Consider the following 20,738-nt stretch of genomic DNA (forward strand, 5'->3'; position numbering starts at 1 on the left):
GTTCCTGTGACTGGAGTAGATGCAGATCCTAAATGATCAATATCTAAACATAACTGAAGGGCATGGGCATAAGTCACAAATGTAAGTGAGAAGTCAGAAGACACTGATGCAATATTGAGAGGGAGGGGGGCTACAAATCATTATGTAAAAAGTTCATTAAAACAATATAAAAACAGTGTACAATGTCTAGCATAGATTCTTGCCCAGAATTTTAAAACAGAAACTCTGACATACCATACTATGTTTGTGCTTTCACATGCAAAGCAGATTTACACTTAACAAATACATATGATCATCTGTAGTAGCAGACAAACATATTTAGCTAAAAATGTTCATTTCAGCTATTTCTTATCGTAAAACTCAAAAAAAAAAAATAACAACCAACAACAAAAAAAAAAACAAACAGTACATAAAACCAGTAAATAATTCCTCTTCCTCACCATGCAATAGGAGATATGCTTTTATGAGTTTTAGGATGGTTTAGGGTTACCTTTTTTTTTTTTTTTCCTTCCCCTCTTCTTGACAGAAAGACAGACAAGTAATTAATAAGGAACACCTTGGCATGGATGCCACACTGAACAGCTCAAACAGAAGAATTTATTTCACTTAGTAAAGTATTTTGATGGAATAGATGCTTTTTAAAAGCTGAAGTGCTAACACATCAAGTATCTCTTATCCCTTGTGTTTTGTTTTCTGGATTTCACTACAGTTAAATGCGAAGTGCCAGGATAAGATCTTACTGGGTCAGTTTACAGACTGCCCTTTTTAATTTGTGATTGCCATTAGAAAAGAATTATGAAAAAACATTATGTTCCTATGAATTTAGAAGAAAGCAGTAACACACTACAAAAAATGGAAATCCAATGCTATAAATCTGAGCAACTTGAGCAATTTAACTGTACCACTACAAAACTAATTCTTAATTTTCATTAAAATGTTAAATAACACTGCTTTAAATCACCTGAGAAATTATTTGTAATGTTCCAAGTTTGATATAAACAATAATTGTGGAAGAGGTAAAAATGAAAACTAGATACTGGTATGTTACAGTGCAATAAATTACAAACATTTTGGTTATTAAGAATTATAAGAGATGCAACAAACAGGTATTGACTCTGTTGCAAAAATGTTGTCACATACTTACTGTCATCAAACACCCCAGCATTAGCAAGCAGTAATGTGATGATTTTAGGGTCCTTTTCAAGCTGCATGACATGCTTGCTTTCATTTGAAAGAAGAGTACATACGTTAATTGCAAAATCCACTTCATTTGGGAGTCCAGATAACAGTGAAAGCACCAATTTATTATAGTCATTTGGTGAATTAAAGTCCATAGACAGCCCATAGCTTTGACGAAGGTAATCTAAATAAGAAAAAAATAATTAAAACAATGTTTTCACAGCTAAACTAATTAATATTCAAACTATATATTGTGCAATGTTATTATGAATGATTATTTTTAAATTAGTTTATTAATAAGGTATTGCTTTTACAGTATTCAATTTATTTTTCCATTTGTCTTTGGCCAAAATGTTGAACACATTCTACCTAGCTGTGTACCTTTCTAGTTAGATATTAATTCCTTCAACATCTCCAGAATGCAAAACTGCAATATGTTCTTCCAAAGAAAAGCTTTGAAAATGCAAACTTTAATTAAAGCAGGATATCATTTGGAGTTACTTTCTACAAAACAAATTACACATCCCTTCCACAGAGTCCACGAGATTCCGATGTGTTTATTGGTTCTTTTCAAGATTGATACTTTGGTCTGTAAATTACAATGGGGTTGATTCTGGCTTCTTATGCATGAGCTTTGTTCCTCAGATTTTAAAGCTTAATTAATCATATGCTCAACTCACATATTTGGCTTTGCAGAGAAATGATTGATATGATGGAAACAAAATCTATAAATTTTCAAGATACCTTGCTTCAAGCACAGTAACTTTTGAGCCCTGCTAATTAGAAAGAAACATTTGGAAAGAAGTGCACTAGCTTATGGATACTCATGTTAATTTTATTTTGGCTCACAATGGAAAGGCTTCTGAAGTATTAAATTCACAATTTGAGTGACCTATAGACTTGATGGTTTTAATATTATTGTGAACTTATTTATACACTGTGGCTTGTTCCAATATATGTATGGAAAAAAATCAAAACTTTTTTCCTCAAAAATTTACCTGACACACTGTGTTGCTGGTAGTTATAGGAAGATGGAATTGCACCAATGGGAAGTTGTGGCTTTGGATTGCCTGGTTGTACCTCATCATCCTCCTCCCCAAAATGATGGACTTTTTCATACTTTTCTAGATAACTGGAATAAAAAATAATAATAAATAAAAAAATAGCACAGGTTTTAACATACATAGTATAACTAAATCCTTCATATCCCTCGAAAGATAAACTGCCGAAGGAAACAAATTGTACTAACACAAAGATTTACTGGAACAGTAGTCAAAGTGGCATAAAACATAAAACGTGAGTCAAACTGACAATAGGACATACAGAAAATGTAGATACGTGGAACTATGGATTTATATATCCATTTTCTTCACATTTTTCAACAGCAATTCCTAGCTAAATCACAACCCATTGAGCTCTCTTGTGACTAAGCCCATTTTTTTCAAATATTTTGTGTTAGCTTCCCCAGATAAGTCTGCAACTGAAAGCATTGTAAAAGTTACTCTGTACAGTTTACCAATATACTTATTGAGGTCAAGTCCAGAAAAACACTTCCTTCCTTCCTCCTGACCTAGAGAAAAACAATATATCAAATCCTAGCTATTACACAAGAGTAAGAGAGTTTAGATACACTGAAGGCAGTAATTCAAGGTCAGAAATTCTGAGCCACAGCTGCAACTAATGACTATTGGAAATCCCTTTAAACCTTTTCAGAAAAAAAAAAAAAAAAAAAAAAGGTTGATATACTGTACACAGTGGCAGATTATCCTAGTGTTCTACAAGCACAGAAGCTATATGTACACATAAAAGTCAAATAGTTAATCACCTTGGTAAATTGATAAATGTAATAAATTAATCAATGTAGGTGTGGGTTTTTTTCATTACAAACTATGACTTTCAGAACTTAGTACATGCCAACATATAAAGTAAGGCAACTTAAAGGGCCCAGGGTAGCCTTAAATCTACACAGACGTATTAGATGCAACACCCCTCCTGAAAGCATTTCAAGATCACAAAGTTGCATACAGTTACAAACTTTCACCCTGTGGAAAAACTGACTACATCCAGTCAATTAAATCATACTTAAAACACTACATAATCAGGAAATAATTCACGACATTTATCTTCCCATTTGTATGTGCCAGAAATATTTAATATCTTAGGAGGAAAAAAAGCTTTTGATATAATTTTTGTATTACATACTGACCAGCATCTCTTCCCTTTTCTGATCATTCTGAACCCAGAACGTATTTCAACAACTGTGAACTGAAAAAACACCTGTGGCTTAGGTATTCTGACAGGCTAAATCCCCACGTGTATACATCAGTTGTTTGTATTTTAAGATAAACTTAACAGTGGCTTCTAAAATCAGGAGAGATAACACAGTTGTGCAGCATCCTGAACTATGTGCACGTCTAAAACCTCTTAAGATCACAGTATTTTCAATTTACTGTGGTTCAAAATGAAACTTGGGAACAATTAAAATACTTCCAGTTGAATGCTGGTCACTGCGGAAGCCTAGTGTTTGGTCTCCTATCAGCATTTGTGTGGAGGCTCTTCCAAACAGCCCAGTAAATCTCTGAGTGTCATCATCACTGACTGATGGAGTTTGTATTGCAATTGAGGGACTAATATTGAACAAAGAGGATTGTAGGTTGGTTTTCCACTGATTTATTGAACTGATAGGGGTCAAATGAACACTAGAGCTGATGCAGGGGCACTAGCAGGTGTGCATGGCTGGAGATGGCAAGAAGACACTGCGCATGTGCCATTTCAACGATGGTAGAAGCTAGACTGCCTTCGCTTGTCTAGTATGACTTTGGAAGTGCTGTGGCTGGATCTAATTTCCTCAAACATTGGCCTGGGTCAAAGCTTGAGCTTTGTATAAAACACTTTCATTACTGAATGTCAGATTTCATAAGAATAAGTAAAAATCCCTACACAGTAACACACAGAGTACAAAAATACAGGGAATCTACCACCATTCTAAAACACAAATACTGAACCTTATACTTTTATTAAATCCATGTCCCCGAAGAGCTAACCACCATGAATATCCTAGATGTGCTCCTCTGCTAATACCTACTTTATTAAAATGTGCTAAAACAGTTCTGTTTCAGGCACAGGCAGTTTGAAACCTTAAAAATCAAGTCCCCTTCTTCCCTCTGAAAGCACATGATTACATTGCTTCCCACTCTATTTGACTAAGAAATCTGGGGGGCTAGAAAAATCCTAGGGGTGAATATAAATTAGAAGACCTTTGCAAACTAAACTGATCTTTTTTTTTTTCTTTTTTTTTTTTTCTGGTGTTGACAACTCTCACAAAGTTATCACAAATGTCTTGCTCAATAAATATTTCATAGGAAAACTGGATTGGAATCAACATAAAGTGATGACCTAACATTTTCCCTATGCCAAAGCATGTACCAGCTTCACCCCCTTATATTCTCAGCTCCTCTAGTTGTCATTTGATTTACTGAAGTTCCACCTCTTCAAAGAGCTCTCCCTCTTTGCTATCTCACCCCAAACTAATTTTCTAACCTGCTGAGAAAAATAAAGTCCCAAAGGCTAAAATGTTGTGGTTTTTGTCTTCCCTATCTCAAACAGAAAGACTTCCCCTACACCTACCCCATACATTTATCCCTTTTAAAGCACTGCTAGTTTACTGGGGGCCATTTTGCTGTTTCTGAATCCATGGAGTTTAACAACCCTATTACTGAATTTCAGCTACAATAACCAGACCATAATAGACTGACTTAGAATGATTCCTTAATGCTACATAAGTACAGACTGTTCACAGACAAACGTACAGACCTCAATCCTCCAAACCCTCCGTTGGTTTACTGCAGAGAGAAAGAATGACCTGGAATTTTAGTGAAGAGAAGCAGCTTTGTAAATTAGCTTATAAATGAGCTTTACTAGTCTTAAATTCTAATCTTACCAGTCTGGCACACAGCGACCGTACAAGCAGCAGAACAGTTATCATAAAGACAGGTCTTGCTTTAAAGACATAAGAAATTTAAGTATAATAAATGGAGCTTTTTTATTACTGAAAAATGGATGTGCAAAAGCTCATAAATTATCATCAAGTAGTTACAAAAAGCTAATCTCATGTTTCAAAACAACTGAGACCTGTATCTATAGACCTGACATGCATACTCTGATCTCAGAAGATGTTTTTTTTTGTTTTTGCTTTTTTAAGAGATTCAGAATGCTTCCTTAATTTAGCGAAGTCACAGGTAGTTCATATCAACAACACAGGTCTCAATCTTTCAATCTTCTCCTCTTTTAATTTCAGCACCAACTGACTGACCGGGCTCTGAAAGAGAAAGATGCAGCTAATACGTACAAAAAGGACTAAAGCAACTAACTAAATGAAGGACAAGAAGGAAACTACTAATGAAACAAGCAATGTATACAGGATGTAAAAGTTTCAATGGCATCTGGGACAAAAACTAAGTAGCTCGTTGAAGCCTTGGTGATCATGGGGCAATGACGGAAACCAGGTTCTGTGCTCACACCAAAAGGCGCTCCGTACTGTTAGCATGACATCCTAAATGGACACTAGCCCAGCACACACATGATCCAAACGATTCAAGAAACTGAAACACAATGGCCATTTACAGCCCCTACCTCCTCCTTTCAGCTCAAATAATGCCTCTGTTCTGAGAGGCCTAACTTTTTTATTAAACACCTGGTAGATAGCTAGAACTACTGGATGAAAGGACAAATACGTGAAAATGCACAGGCAGCCAAGACGAGAAGGCTGGCCACTTTTAAAGGACAAGTCATTTGAATGTTTTCTGTAAACTTGGTTCCTTTAAGGATCTTTTGAGTTGTAAATAAAAAGATAATACTTTTTGGAAAAAATCAGATTCACCTATTAGACATTCTGTTACTGCAACAGAACTTCAATAAGCCATTTGGTTTCATTCAGGTCCAAGAGAAAATAAATTCTCAGAAGATGGCCAATATTTTTATACATTAAAATACTTCCTTAAATAACAACCATAGATTTTCATTCAATCAAGTTAGCTTCAGGCTTGTTTTCAAGTGTTTGGAAAAAATACTAATAAAAGGAAGTCACTGCATGCATCTGGTGGCACTCAGGATCTACTATTGGCAGTGGTCATGAAAGGGCTTAGAATATGCCACCAGCTCTCAAGCTATGGCTTCTGGTGCCTTTTGCTTCTTGCAAAATTGGAGAATATGAATAAAAAAGCATCTAGACTTCTTTCACTTGGAGACCACAGTAGTCTAAATTCAGAGTCTGCTACATACTTCCTTGGGTATTTCAACTCCCTATTATTACTCCCTGCCAGTAAATTTGCCAGATAACATGTGGCAAAACAGTAAAGATGGCATCAACCATTACAGTGGGGCCAGAGGGCTCACGCCCAGTTCTCCTGGCGCTAGCGCACACTATGAAGGCTGGTGCCATGCTCCGGATGGAAACTTCTGCTTAGGCCTTAATGAGTCTGCTGCTGCAGCCGCCTGAAATAACATCTAACTCGTTTACTCATCCCATGGAGGTTCTTTAGCAGAGCCCCCGCCTCGAGAGTTAAGCAAACTACTTCCTGGAAATGCCTGAGCTGACAGCAGGCTTCAAGGCTCCGCTCAACCTTTTAACAAACGCCGCGCAGCTGCCTCACGCGGCTGTGTGCGACTCCATCCATCCCTACCCGCCTGGGCCATCAGCGATCTCTTCAGGGCTTCCTCCCCTGACTCCAAGGGTACTGTGAATTCCAGTTCAAGTTACATCCAATTATTGTCAGAACTGATGCTCGCAGCTGAATCCTTCAAAATAATGCTCGTGTGTTTTCCATCTTCACGTTGTTGCCTCAGTAACTCAGGCACTGAGCACACACAGCGGCACCCGGTGAAACATCCCACCTGTAGCAGCACTCAGTGGCACTCTTTGATGTCTGCACTATTAGGACTACCTAATTAGACTGGCTGACAAATCAAGATGAATAGGATGCCGGATGAATAGGAAACACCATCAGCTGTGTGTTTTTAACACCTGGCCTGGTGGCAGAGCACTGCCCTCTGGCCTGGGCCGGCCCCTTGCCCGCTCTGTGCCCACACAGCTCCAGCCTACTGCCCACCTCGCTCCAGGGACCCCACAGCTCCAGTCTCCATCCTGGCACCCCCTGTTCACACCTCAGCAAACTGTGAGTAAATTCAGAAGGCCCCATTCAGATGAAACAGAGTCTCAGGCTTTCTAACAGATCCACGTGCAGACAAATTGCAGTGCATGCAATCTTTAAGTGTGTTAACGTTTTGTAATGCAGGTTATGCAAGATTCCATGACAGATGGTCCACTTTGTGGTTTGCTTGAAATTTGGTTAAGAAATCCTATCAAGAAGCCCTTGCAGAAAGAGAAAACTGTATCCATGCCTTCTTTATGAACTTTGGGATCTGCTACAGCAAATCCTTTATCTATTGTTACAGAAAGAGGGGAGGAATTCCTCAGCAATTTTGAAAAGTTTCACTTTATTAGACGTTACAGCAAGACAGTATGCAATGTTTTGAAGTTCAAAAAAAAAAAAATCACTCAAGTCACTGAAAATATGTTCTTAATATCCATGAGAACACCAAGAGGAAAGAAATGAAGATATTGCGTTACTACGTTATGCTTTAATATTAATAATGCCCTGATTTAGAAGGAAAATAATAAAAGACACATGCCAGCCAACTGAAGTGTGCGTGCGGGAGTGCAAATGCAAGAGACTGGGGCAGCTGTGGCAGGGAGGGAACAAAACAGAAGTGAAAAGGAGCCTCTGAAGCAACCACACAACCAGGAACTCCAACAGACTGTGGACAAATGCCCTACAGAACTGAGAGCTGGAGAAGATGACAGATATTTTGACTTTCTCGAGTTATGAGGAACTAACTCTGTTGTTAAAGAAGGGGGAGGAGGAGGAAGGAAGTACTAAAAGAGAAGGCAAGAGCTTCATTCACCAGGAGCACACGTTAGCCAAAATAGCAGCAGAAGGCAAAAATCAGGCCTCCTGCTACTTCTACATTCCTTTAACTTTTCTCTACCTCTCCGCAAACCCTGACACTCCTGTGGTCTGACCTGGCAGAAGGACTGCATGGGCAAGTCTCTGCACAGCAACAGCAATGGCCTGGTGGACAAAGTTTTCACAGTTAGGCAACTGCATTCTGGTCTGCTGCGCTGTAACCAACAGCGAAATGTCTCAACACTTGCTTTTTTGAAATGAAGATCCCTTACTTCCAGGCTTGCTTTCATTTATTTTTAAATTTAAATTAAACTGAGTCAGCTTGTGAGCCACAGCTGCAGTCCCCAGCTCTCTTCCAGGACTAACCTCTCCACCAGCACCACCTCTCACCGCTCCAGCGGCTGTTTCATCACACCCGATAGGCTCCACATCCAGCAATATCTGAGCTGCGCCATTATTAGTAGCATTAATTCTCCAGACTACATCTGGGAATTATCTTTCCAACAACGATGTACTCATCTTACTAATTTTGTCGTCGTTCTGCTGCCACCTAGGCTGACAGCTCATCAAGCCTGTCAACTGTGACAGTAGCCTGAGTTTAGCTCTTCAAGCAACGTATCAGAATCTTCAAGATTTATTTTATTTTTTTTTCTATATCCGTAACATGCCTGCAAATTCTAGAACCTCCCCAGATTTTCTCTGTTTTGAAAAACAATCAGTCTGCAGTACTACTGAGATTTCCTGACAGTGCCTGCCTCTGAACAGCAAAGATGTGCTCATACAAATTGTACCACCTGGAAGGAACCAGGACATTAAAACTAAACACCATGTGACTGCACAGAGCAGGTCATGATAACAACGTCACCCACACCAGTCATCCCATTTCAGGCACCCACAGACCGGCACTTGTACACAGCACGGCCTGAGATCATGAATACCAGCACGTTATGAAAGTCTCCGCAAGTTTTCAGTATTGCTGTAGTCAGGGCAGAGCTGGTGGCTGTGTGAGGGTGTGCTTGCAACCCAGAGATACACTGTGCTACACTAATACCAACACCTGCAACTCACTACAGCTTAGTACTCAGCACCTCTTCTCTGCATGCAATGTAAAAACTTGTGTTCGGTGAATACTATTTAGGTCACTACGTCAGTTGTCAAAGTAAACACAAATAAATAAATAAATAAATAACATAGGAAACACAAAAATAAAAGTGACCTATTTACATGACTCCTTTCCCAATCACATTCTAATATGGGATAGCATTTTGTAACTGCAACTTGCAGATTTATCCGACAGGTGTACTTAAAGAGGAAATATTCTTATATAAATATGCACATAAAAGAATATTTATGCACATATATTATGTACACGAGATATATTACTCAAAAAGAATCAGAACAGCAATAATCATTCCTACACAACGCAGTAACTTACAGGAAGTTTGAAAGCTGGTGGCTTCCATCAAAAAGAGTGGCTCATATTTTGATGAATGTTCATCTTCCACAAGAAACTAGTTATTTTAAAACTAAAGTTAAAAATCTTATACATATTTTGAATTGCTTACAAGATCAAAAAATAGCAAAAGCGCATGTAACTAACGTACTACGGACTTTGACCGCCACATAGAAACACCCAAGTGTTCCAGAAGTATTTCTAGAGACAAGCAACTATGGCCATAACCACTTCTAAAAGCAGACTCTTATAAAAGCATAAACTCTTCTAAAGCAGACTGTGTACAAACTCACATAACTTTCAGTACTGTGAACGTAAGTAGTTATAATGTTGACTGGAGGACCTACTGACTTTATACATCTATACAAGTAACAAACATTTAATTAACTAAGTGAAGAAAATTATACGATGCATAAACAAGGTCTAAATCTATTTGCCAACTTCTACTCATGTCTATCATTTAGCTATTATGAAATTCAAATCACAGGAAAATATTTTTGCTTTTTTTCCCCCAGTGCAGAAGGAGGAAAAGAAACGATGCGTCTAACAGCAATGCAACTCTTGCTTATGACATTCTGTCAGTGCCTTGTCTGAAGAGTTGTTCTTACTGAAGAGGAAGTTTCTACGGTAAATCAGTCTGAACTTTTTCACAAAATTTAGGATGCAAACTATCCGCAATTAGGGAAGAGATTTCCCTGTTGTCTTTAGCTCATAGTTTCATTACCAAGTACATCATTTCGTTATGTAAATAGAGAGAGTCAGTATTTGCACAACAAAGCTAGGAACCCATTCTCTTGTGCACTTTTCATTAAATGTCTAAAAAAAAAGTCTTGCTATGTTTTCTTCCCTACTATGTCAGAAGGAAATGTCTTAATTTTCAGCTTGCTAGCCATTGCAGAAAAGTTATTTACACAGAAATAATGCCCTAGAAAGAGTTTATCCTATGAAGAATTTCCAGTTGAGTTTCTCTCAAACCGTTATACATAACACTGGTATCTACAATATTACAGGAGGTAATCATTCCTCATATTGTCTTCACTGTCCAGAATAAATTTCTCTGTAAAGGTGTAATCTAGCAAAACATCACCCTATATGAATGTACTCATGTCACATACTTACAATTATGCACTTACTCAAAGCACTTCGCCAAATCGGAACGTTTAGATTCCTTACTTCTTTTCAACTGCAGAGACTTTCCTTGCACATGTTTCTAATACTTAGGAGTATTACACGCTTTTCAGACAAATACTTACTCAATGACTTAAAACACTGAAGTTACCATTTTTCATACTTGCGTATTCCGTTATCCAATGCGAACCATTCTGTGCTTATAACCATGCCAACATAAATGTTGCTTATGTGCATTATTCAAATGCTCTGTTTCTAGAACAAGGCTTCCAAGTCCACACATGGCCAAAGGAGTATCTTCAGTACTGGAAAACCGACCTTCCTCCCTGTTCCTTTTTTTCCTCTCCTTTTCCTCTTTACACTCCTTGCTATATCCTGGCACTGCCTTGACAAGAGGGGCAGATGAGCCTTCAGTAGGAAGCCAAGTCATTGAAGGATACTGCTCATGGGAACAGTTAATTGTATATTTAAGTCTCATGGAAACAGCAGTCTACAAAAAAAGCTTTCTAGATTCTCCAGCCACCAGAATAAATACTTCCACGCTACTTCTTCCAGCCTGTTCAGCAGATGCTAAATAGAACAAAAATAGAATTTACTGGTTTCAAATGCTTACAGATTTGTGTGTGGGGGTTAATTTAATGAATCAGTAAGTGTCTACAAAAACACATTGCTATACCACTTTTTCTGTAACTTTGTTGTTAGATTCTGCACATATTCAGCAATTGTAAGTTGTGCTTTTCTGCCTTCATCTTATGATTTCCTGCAATTAAATCCATTTACAATTTCTCACACTTAGACCACATAATCAAAGCAAACGTACTAGCTTACATGTCCATATTTATGTGGTTAATCAAACAAAAATATGGAAATTAATTAATTCTTGAATGTTATTCCAGATGGATCAAATATTCATCAAAAGAAGTAAGAACAGAATAAAAAATCTGATTAAGATCCTGCTGGGATACTGCACAATAGGAAGATAAATACTTTAAGTTCCATGTGAAGAGAAAAAAGCTGTCTGGGGAGCCCGTTCCTTCGTTTACCTCAAGATCTTACCAGAAAATAGTTCATAAGAAAGAATGCGATCTGGCCTGCATAAAAACATTCAACTTGAAAATATCTGTATGTTTTAAACACAAACACATCCAGACAAACTAAAACAACAATGACTATTTTAAAGATCTTTTGATCAAGAAGCAGCAATATGCTGCTACAGGGCTTGTTAAGTATCCCGGCGTATTCTGAGAACGTAGCATGTACAAATTTAGAGATGATGATAAAGAGGTAGCATATTGATTTAGCTGTCTAAACATGTAAAGGCTACACATCTATACTAGTAAAATAAACAGTGCTGGGAGCATTCCCATGCATGGAAATGAAGTGCTGTACTATTAAATCGTTAGAGAAGGGCCTGATACAAATTTTCCAAGCCAATTAGCTTTCTCTCAAACAATTTAAAGGCACTGTTCAAGAGCACTGCACAGGGACCTTTCCTGGAGGTAAACTCGGACATAGCATCCCTGCTTTAGGGCTAAGAGCACGGACATGAGCTGTTTTGTGTCAGCTAGCCTCTCCCACGCTTAATTCACTAATAAGTAGCGTTTGTAAGGATTAACACTGAATGCTACACAGCCTGCCTCTGACTTCATACAAATTCTGATATGGATTGGGGAAACCTGAAAGACAGATGAAGTGTTACTCCTTAGCAGAAGATTTTAAAATTGCCCATGACATAATGATCATGAAGAATTTATAAGTGTTTTTGGTTTGGCTTGTATAACTGCAAAGACATTAGAGGATACACAAAGATAAAAGGGGAAGAACAAAAGGGTAGAATGAATACAGATAAAGCCCAGAGATCAGGTTTCTTCTTGGGAAATATCTGTCTCAGGCATTAAAGATAATCACTGCGAATCGTTTTAAAGGTAGAAGGAAACAACATTTTGAATATTTAAACAACAAAACAAAATCCTACTTTTGTCTAACAACTTACTCAATGAGAACGCTCTTGTGAAGCATGTAGTAAAAACACTCAAACCGTAACCTTATTTAAAACCGAGCAGACAGATACTAAGAACATATTGACTACATTGCCATCTTTTACAGGAAGGCTAGAAAAATAAAATACAGTATTAATAGTATTCAGATATGAAGTATTAGAAATTGTTTAGAGGATGCTGAGTCCCTGCTGGTGGTCTGGGGTTTAGAGGAGATAAGGCCTGATCCTCCACTGTGGATTGACCAGGCTTTTCAAATCCTGAGTAAATCCAGTAAGGCTTATTGTATTCCTATTATTTTGAATGGAAATAATCTGTGGGAAGAGGAGAGCTCTGCAATTAATATATTGCATACCTTTTTAAGAGGTTGAGAATAAGTACTTAGATAAACTGAGACTGAAAAAAGTTCATTATGGAAAGGAAAATATCACGCTATTATAGATCTCTACTAAGCAATAAATAAGAAAGAAAACATTTTTCTAGTTAATAACCTAAATGTTACATTTTTTTTCCCCAGAGCCTTCTTGCTGCACTGTACATTAATTGTGACTCGCACTACATGCTACAGGCACTCCGATAACAAAATTGTGTATGCTGTTAGGGCACCTAAATGAATAACTTAAGTTATTCTCACTAAAGGAGACTTGAAGAATCCTCTCTGGCTACAACTTATTTAAGACACACAAGGTGTAGTCCTCCTGTCTCAGTGATGTAATAGTCCAACCAGTATGGAAGAAAAAAACAAAAAAAACATCTATTCCTGAACATTCAATTATAACAAAATTACATTAATTATAACTGAAGGTACCAGCCTAAATCTATCCCTTCCTTGATCCCGGGCAGTTTCAGCAGAAGTGACGGTCTCCTCACTGTTGACAGACTGAAGGCAGACAACTTTTCTCAACGTCTTGGACTTCTCAGGTGTTCAGTATTGCTGGCCTCGAGATATTCAAACCATTAGTCTGAGGAGGGGGCTAGTGTCCAGAAAAATGCTCTCTGGAACATGCATCCATGCCTAGCTGTCAGGAAAACGGGCCTTTGACACTGCTCTCACTTCCACAATCCCAGAAGGAACAACTCTTGCTTGGGTTCGTGCTTTATCTGTGTGCAGACAGAGGTACACAACCAAAATGCCATGAACTGAAGCACTGCCAAGGCACATGTGACATGTCCCTACCGTACTACCGTACACCTCCACCTTTGTCACAAAGACAATGCAATGATAAAATGAGGACCTGTAACAGATAAGAGACGCCCTGCTGAAATTAACTCAAAGCCTCATGACGTGCTGGTAAGCAGGGGAAGCACTGCAAGTAGTTTTTTCTTTACTTGGAAGTTACATACACAAAACCGGATCATGTGGTGTGCAGCTTAAAGGCACTTCTGCTTTCTTGATGGCGCTGACTTTGTGCAGAGCAACGCCTGAACAACGCTGTGCATCATCTCTAATCAGCAAGGAATTATTCCTATTATTATTCCACCATATACTGACTGAATTTGTTATTTATGATTTCTTCACCCTTCCGCCCAATAATGTCCAGTATCTGACAAGGCAATGTTGTTCCTTTGAAAACCTAGCTAAAGTTTCTCAGCGGTGTAGCTACACAGCAAACAGACAACTGACATTAGTTTCCAGCTAAGACCAGCATATGGTGCCTTTTTTTTTTTTTTCCCTTTGAATACTCAGTATAATGAGAGCAAACCACCATCACCCAAAGCTCCGGACAAGCTTGACAATTCTTTAGGCCAGTGAAACTTTCTACCAAGAGACAGCTCAGCTGTAGAAACGAGCAGACTTTCTCAGAGATAAATCTCAAACAAGAAAGGAGGAATCTATCTGCAGCATTTTCTGCTCACATGTAGCATCATGCTTTCCAACAGCTGGGGAAAAAAAAAAGTAAATCCTTAAGTAGCATAACAAGCATTAATCCAGCAATAATACCCAACCCTTTGGAAAGATCACAACAGAAGCAATGAACCACAGACAAGACTTCATTTTAAAAACAACCTAAAGGTGATCTGACATTACTGTGATGATGGCACTACTACTAGAAATTAACCTGAATAAAAATGCAAAAATGGAAGCCCTTTGGGATTCTTTTGAAGAAATCTTACTTAAATATCTTCTAAGGATTCAGCCTTCTCTATTCTTTTTCATCTGAGAAACTTAAAACCTGTCCAGCAACAAAAGAAATTAGGGAGAAAGAAGTGCTTTTCTTCCTGGCTCCTTTTTCCCCTTCTAAGAATCTCTTGAGCACTGGGTTCTCCCTTCTATTAAGTAGCAACCAACCCCCCTTAATCAATGCCATTTTTCATTTCCTTTTCTCTCTTTCACAGAGCTTCTGTAGGTACAGCCTACAGCAGTAGATATTTCAGGCAGCTGCAGTGTGACATCGCCACTATCACTGTCATTTTCACAACCGTATGAACACCTACAGTGAAACCAGCTCGGGCCTTGCTCATTTCCATTGCCAAAAAAAATCTGGAAAGTTATGAGTGAAAAAACTTTTCAGTGCTGCTTGTTTGAGGACTCAGGAACACAATATTTGATGAAAATCCAATTCTGAAGAAACAGATTTAGTTTCCCAGCTGTTCTAAGGGTTAATAATAATGTTTGAGAGTATAAGAACAGAAAGGTTGGAAGTGTAATGTGCAGTAATTGAGATGAAATCAGTACAGTTATTTTAGTTTTTCCATTTAAACAAAAATTGTCTCAAGATAACTAAGATCTGACACAGTATTTATTATGGTCCATTTTTGCAGTGATTTATTACAATTCTCTGCTTTTAATTTAATTATGCAAGGGAAAAAAAGCACAATTTATATTTTAAATTTCTGATGTATCTAAAATATCCAACATGCTGAGGGACATTCTGGTATCTTACAAATTAAGAAATGTCACAAGGTAAGAACTCAAGTGTTTTCAACATCTTTTGACTACAACATTTCTCATGGAAGAGGAACTGAACACATTACTTGCCCAGTAGCAATGGCTTTCCTGGTCTCTGACATCTTCTGCCAGTCCCGGAGAGGTAAACCTCAAGTCCCTAAGAAGTAAACCTCCACCACCGTAGTAGCTCTCAGATAACAACAACTTCTCCGCTTTCTATTTTATAATAATTCATGATAAAATAGTACAAATACTATTCCAATACATGACCGCTCTTTTCCTGTTTCCAAGCACACAATCATCTTTCTGAAGGAAACTGGTAGTGGAAAGGGAATCAGCACAAGATGAAAATGACTAAGTTCTAAACCAGCACATTTTTGAAAGTTGGGCTACTTATCTTTTTGGTAGTATGAGAGATGCACTTGAAAATGAAATGTTCCTTAATGAACCACTTCATAATATTTTTCATTATTTTAAAAGCACAAATAAAACACAATAGAAAACTCCTTGTAACCAAAACAGAATCAAAGAGATGCAGCCCCAAAACGAGAGCAGCTCCCCACACCAGTTACATAACAGTGCAGCAGCACCAACACAGTTCATCTCCCCAGCCAACTGGTGGTGGCACGCCTCTTTCATTATACTAGGTCAATCACCGTCTTCACTTCAGAGTTGGCAAAGTTCTTGCAACCACGGCTAGCCTCCTGTCAGAAGGCTCACGTTACAATTTTTGTATTTTACGTTGTACTACGGCGGGATTAGATGTCATGTTTTGATGGTCTCCACAGTAGTAAACACGCCACTACATTTCTCCTATTAACAAGAAAAATACCAGTGATTTTATCCTATCACACAACACAAGTAAGGAGTATTGTTTAGGAAATAGGACACAAAGAAACCAATTCACTATATCTTTAGAAAAAATAATGTAATCTAAAGCTCTGTTACAAGTTATTTATCTCTTCATTAAAGGTTAAACTTCCTAGTGCTTATTCGAAATATACAGGTAATAATAGAATGCATCAACAAAAGGCATCAAGAAGTTTAAGAAATTGGCCATTCTTAATGGATTAATTATATTGAGAATTTGAAAAAAACAGTTTCTGAGCTCATTAATGTCCTTAAGTCAAAGTACTACACAATGCTTTAAGAGCAACAATATCTACCTTTAACATAATTGGAATGCTAACATTTTCATTTGTCACATGCCTTTTTCACACTTTCTCTCTAAATATTTTGCTTATACCTTTCCTTGCAGTTGGCCCAATGTATATTTCTTTATTTAAAACATGTGCAAACTGGGAATTTAAAAAGAAGATGAATACTTGGTTGCCCCTTTATAATTTTGCAAAAAGAAGAAATGAAAACCAGAGGAGAATAAAGAATGAGCCAAGCCTCATACAGGCAGTCAGAGCTTCAAAGCTACGTGAGGACCCAAACAAGCAGATGTGTGCCAAGACAACTTTCACAAGCCCATAAACACTTAGGCACATGCTTCCTCCTGATTTCGGTGTCAGTCCATCACCCAACCCACCCGATCTACTTCGGTGTTACTGGAGGATGTTACCTAGTGACTCTTTGTATCATCAAATTACTTTGAAAACAGGGCCTCTGACAGCACGGAGCAATTCATAACTCACCAACTGTACTTAAAACTTTCCTTACTTAGCATATTATATTTTGAGCCAAAACACATGTAGACAAAACTGCAGTTTTAATATACCCAGTACATTTAGGGCACTTTTAGTTAATAAGAAGTCCAGAAATTCCAACTCTCATCCAAATGCTGAAAAACTGAATAAACATTGATCGATTTTCTAATAAATTAGAAATGCCCTTCAGTATTTTCTAACAGAAAATATTAAGACTCTTTTAAAAAGGAGGAGGAGGAGGAAGTAACTCAGTAGCTGTGCTGCTACACTGTAGGAGTGGAAAAGGCAACAGCACACTTGGTGACGGGATCAGTGCAACAACACCTGGAGCAATTGCAGAAGCCACCACCCTCTACTGGAAATTAGCACACCCACATCTCTGCCAAGTAAATCCAATTCTGCTTCGGGCAACATTAGTCAGGTCAGCTCAACCACTTATTTAAACTATTTAAACTAACTTGGCTGATTCTGCCCGGAGTGGAGCAGGAAATGCTCACGACCAACCGCTCGTCCGACCCTGCCACGTTTCTGAACGCCAAGAGAAGCAGGCAGCAAGCAGCTGAGAGCAGGCCTGAATCGGTTTGTGTTGCTAGCTACTGCTCCGTGAAGCTCTCCAACACCAACAGCGCAAATCAGCTGGCTGGCATCTCCCTGTAGCCAGGAAGGTATTCACAGAAGATTGCCCAGGCTAGCAGGATGTTGGCTTAGTGGTCAGTTTTCTTGACTAGGCTGAAATGCATGTCCTACACAAGCTGTGTTGAATTAACCGTGACCAGTATGAATGCAGCCTAGAGACAGAAATCCAGTGCTGGCACCCTTGGGCAGGCTGCCCTCTGCCTTTACCAACAAAGAAAAATGCAAGGGAGGTTTTTGTTTGCTTGCCGTAAAGGGACTGACGACTCTAATTCCTGCCCCAAATGGTCTGCACATTTATCCCAGGTAGCTGCCTTTGGGAAAGGACACAGAAAGTGTTTGTTATTAAATATTTTTAAAAGTTTCAAGCTCCTGAGAGCAGGAGCACACCAGATGGATCACAGCAAACATATGTAAGGAAAGGCAAGCAACTACATTTCTCAGCAGCTTCAAATTTTTACAGCACATGGATGACTTAAAACCAACATTCTGTGGCCATGACAGGGACGGGATTGTCTTTAAAAAGAAAATAAAATGCCTTTTCAACAGTATGTATCAAGCTACAGTTTATGAGGACTATCTCAGGTAAGTATTTTGCCATGATATAGAAAGACACAAAGTATTTGAAAAGAGAAAAAAATGATTTAAAAAGTGTAAAAAAAAAGAAAAAAAAAGAGAGAAGTATGGTGGGAGGAGGTAAAACAAAGACTGGGAGAGCTCTGTGCTCTCCTCCTCTTAAAAACACTAGGCTTGTAATGAAGGGGAAAGAATAACAAGAAAAAAAATATATATATATATATATAAAACAAACCCCATCCAACATAAGGATAAGGTGTGTGGCAGCCACAGAGCAGAGGCCAGGGAAGGCCCAAGCAGTCAGGACGCTGGCAGCGTGCAGAAGAGCAGGGAAGGAGGCACCGCAGGCTCCCACCCCTAGCGTGGGGTTTGCTGTAGCACACGTGCAGTGGCTGATCCCATCAGAAAGCCCAACGAGAACTTCTTGCAAGGTGCAGGTACATAGGGTATGAAGGAGAGAGTACAGTGATATACAAGAGGGAGGATTATAACAGAGGACAGAAAGCAGGCTAGAAAAAACAAACAAACAAACAAAAAAAACCATGATTGTTTCCCTCCCAGACACTTAAAAATACTGCGATAATGGTGTAGTGAAATTGCCAGGGGAGGTGAGCACCCCCTTCCTAGCTTCCCTCCCCACCCCTATCAATGACCGCCCTCTGCATGTGAACTAGTTCCATTCCACTAAAACACAGTGCTGAAAGGGAAAAGGAAAAATCAAGAACAGAATGGCAGGCATACTAAAACAATAGCCGAGACTTAGGAAATATCAGTATGAAAACCCTGCTTTGCCACGGGCTGGCTGACTTTGTGTAAGTCACTCAGCTTTTAGGTGACATCTGTAGGAACTGGCAGTGATATAAAGCTCTCTGTGACACATACAAGGCCGAGGTATTGTTTACCTGGACATAAACCTACATGGCAAAAAAACGTCTGATCAAATACCAGTCTGAATCTTGCCAGGTTCAGATAACCTCAGGCCAGACTACTGACAACACTTGAAGTTAACAATGATTTCAGGGAGATTTATCACAGCTTGCACCCTTCTAGACTTCCACCTTCAGTAACAACAGTTTCAGAAGAAACTTTTCAGCATGATTAAGCAGTGGCTGAGCCTTCCCAGCATTTCTGCCCAGCCCCACAACCCCCAGCACAGCCTTCTGCTATGTGGCATCCTAAGAATGTGAAGGCTACACTGGGAACCTGATCTAGGTAAGACGGTTCTGAGTTATTTTAAGCTGTTACAAGGGAGCAGCAACACATCCACCGGGATATTCTCTCTACACTCCCTCTTGCCCAGGAAAGGTGGGAGGCCCAAAGGATTTCTGGAAATCTTCCTTCAGTCTATCGATGATTTCAAGCTTGTATTACTCTTGAGTTATATCTTTAAACTTCTGGTTACTTTAGAAAAGTATAAACACGATGCACATATATTGTTTAAGTCCAGATTTACAACTGGTGACTGAAATTAGGAAGCTGTTGGAGTCAATTTAAGTAATTTTACAATGCAACAACTACAAAAACTGTTAGCTGAGCAGCAATCACATCATCTGCAATCACACTGCTGCTGTTGATAGCATGAGAGCTCTAATGGTCCGAGGCGGTACATAAGAAGCCTAAAATATTGGTTGTTTTATTTTTAGCTATGCACACATCAGAATGATGTAATATTACAAAATGCTGATATCCATTTAAAAAAAAAAAAAAACAAAAAACAGTGAACATTACGAAGGCAGGTTTTGTTTGCTATTTTACAAACACTTCAATGACCTGGCTTTAATTTTGTGAGGAAAAAAAAAAAAAAAAACATTAAAAAGATGCACAAAAACAAATATAATTTTCATTTCCAATGCAGCAAGATGCAAAATACAGTATGCTACTGTAATGTACAGTAAAATGCAATTACAAGAGAGGTTCCAATTTGTTTGACCTCACACTGGGCCATGATCAAAAAAAAGCCTGTGACTAATAGCCTGTGGCTAATCTAGTAACAGGGGACTATGGCGATCTAATTAGCTTTTTCAAGAACAAAATGAGAAACAACTTACATTTGGTAAAAAGTTTTAATTACAAGCATGCCAAGGAATGCAACCCCTGTCACGAAGGTAACATGGTGAATGTTGGAGTGGAGACATCATTTCAGGATCCTCCACTTTTCTCCAAAGTGCCAAACTTCTTGTTACTACCAGATCTGTATCCCTAGAGATCAGTGGGAAAGAGGAAAACATATCTGGACCATACCTGCAGCTTTCCTGTCTTAGAGAT

General features: G+C 38.5%; 1 protein-coding gene across 1 annotated transcript in view; it reads right to left on the bottom strand.

Annotated features, from left to right (window-relative positions):
• ARID2 (AT-rich interaction domain 2) overlaps window positions 1–20,738 on the bottom strand; it is a 102,717-nt gene that overhangs the window by 42,918 nt on the left and 39,061 nt on the right. Inside the window, exons 4-5 of the mRNA XM_068669355.1 lie at window positions 2,178–2,311; window positions 1,145–1,363 (exon numbers count right to left, since the gene is read on the bottom strand). Of these exons, the coding sequence (XP_068525456.1) occupies window positions 1,145–1,363; window positions 2,178–2,311 (353 nt within the window). The remainder of the gene's footprint in view (window positions 1–1,144; window positions 1,364–2,177; window positions 2,312–20,738) is intronic.

This window comes from Anas acuta, chromosome 1, assembly GCF_963932015.1.
Source record: "Anas acuta chromosome 1, bAnaAcu1.1, whole genome shotgun sequence".
In the NCBI taxonomy this organism is placed as follows: domain Eukaryota; kingdom Metazoa; phylum Chordata; class Aves; order Anseriformes; family Anatidae; genus Anas; species Anas acuta.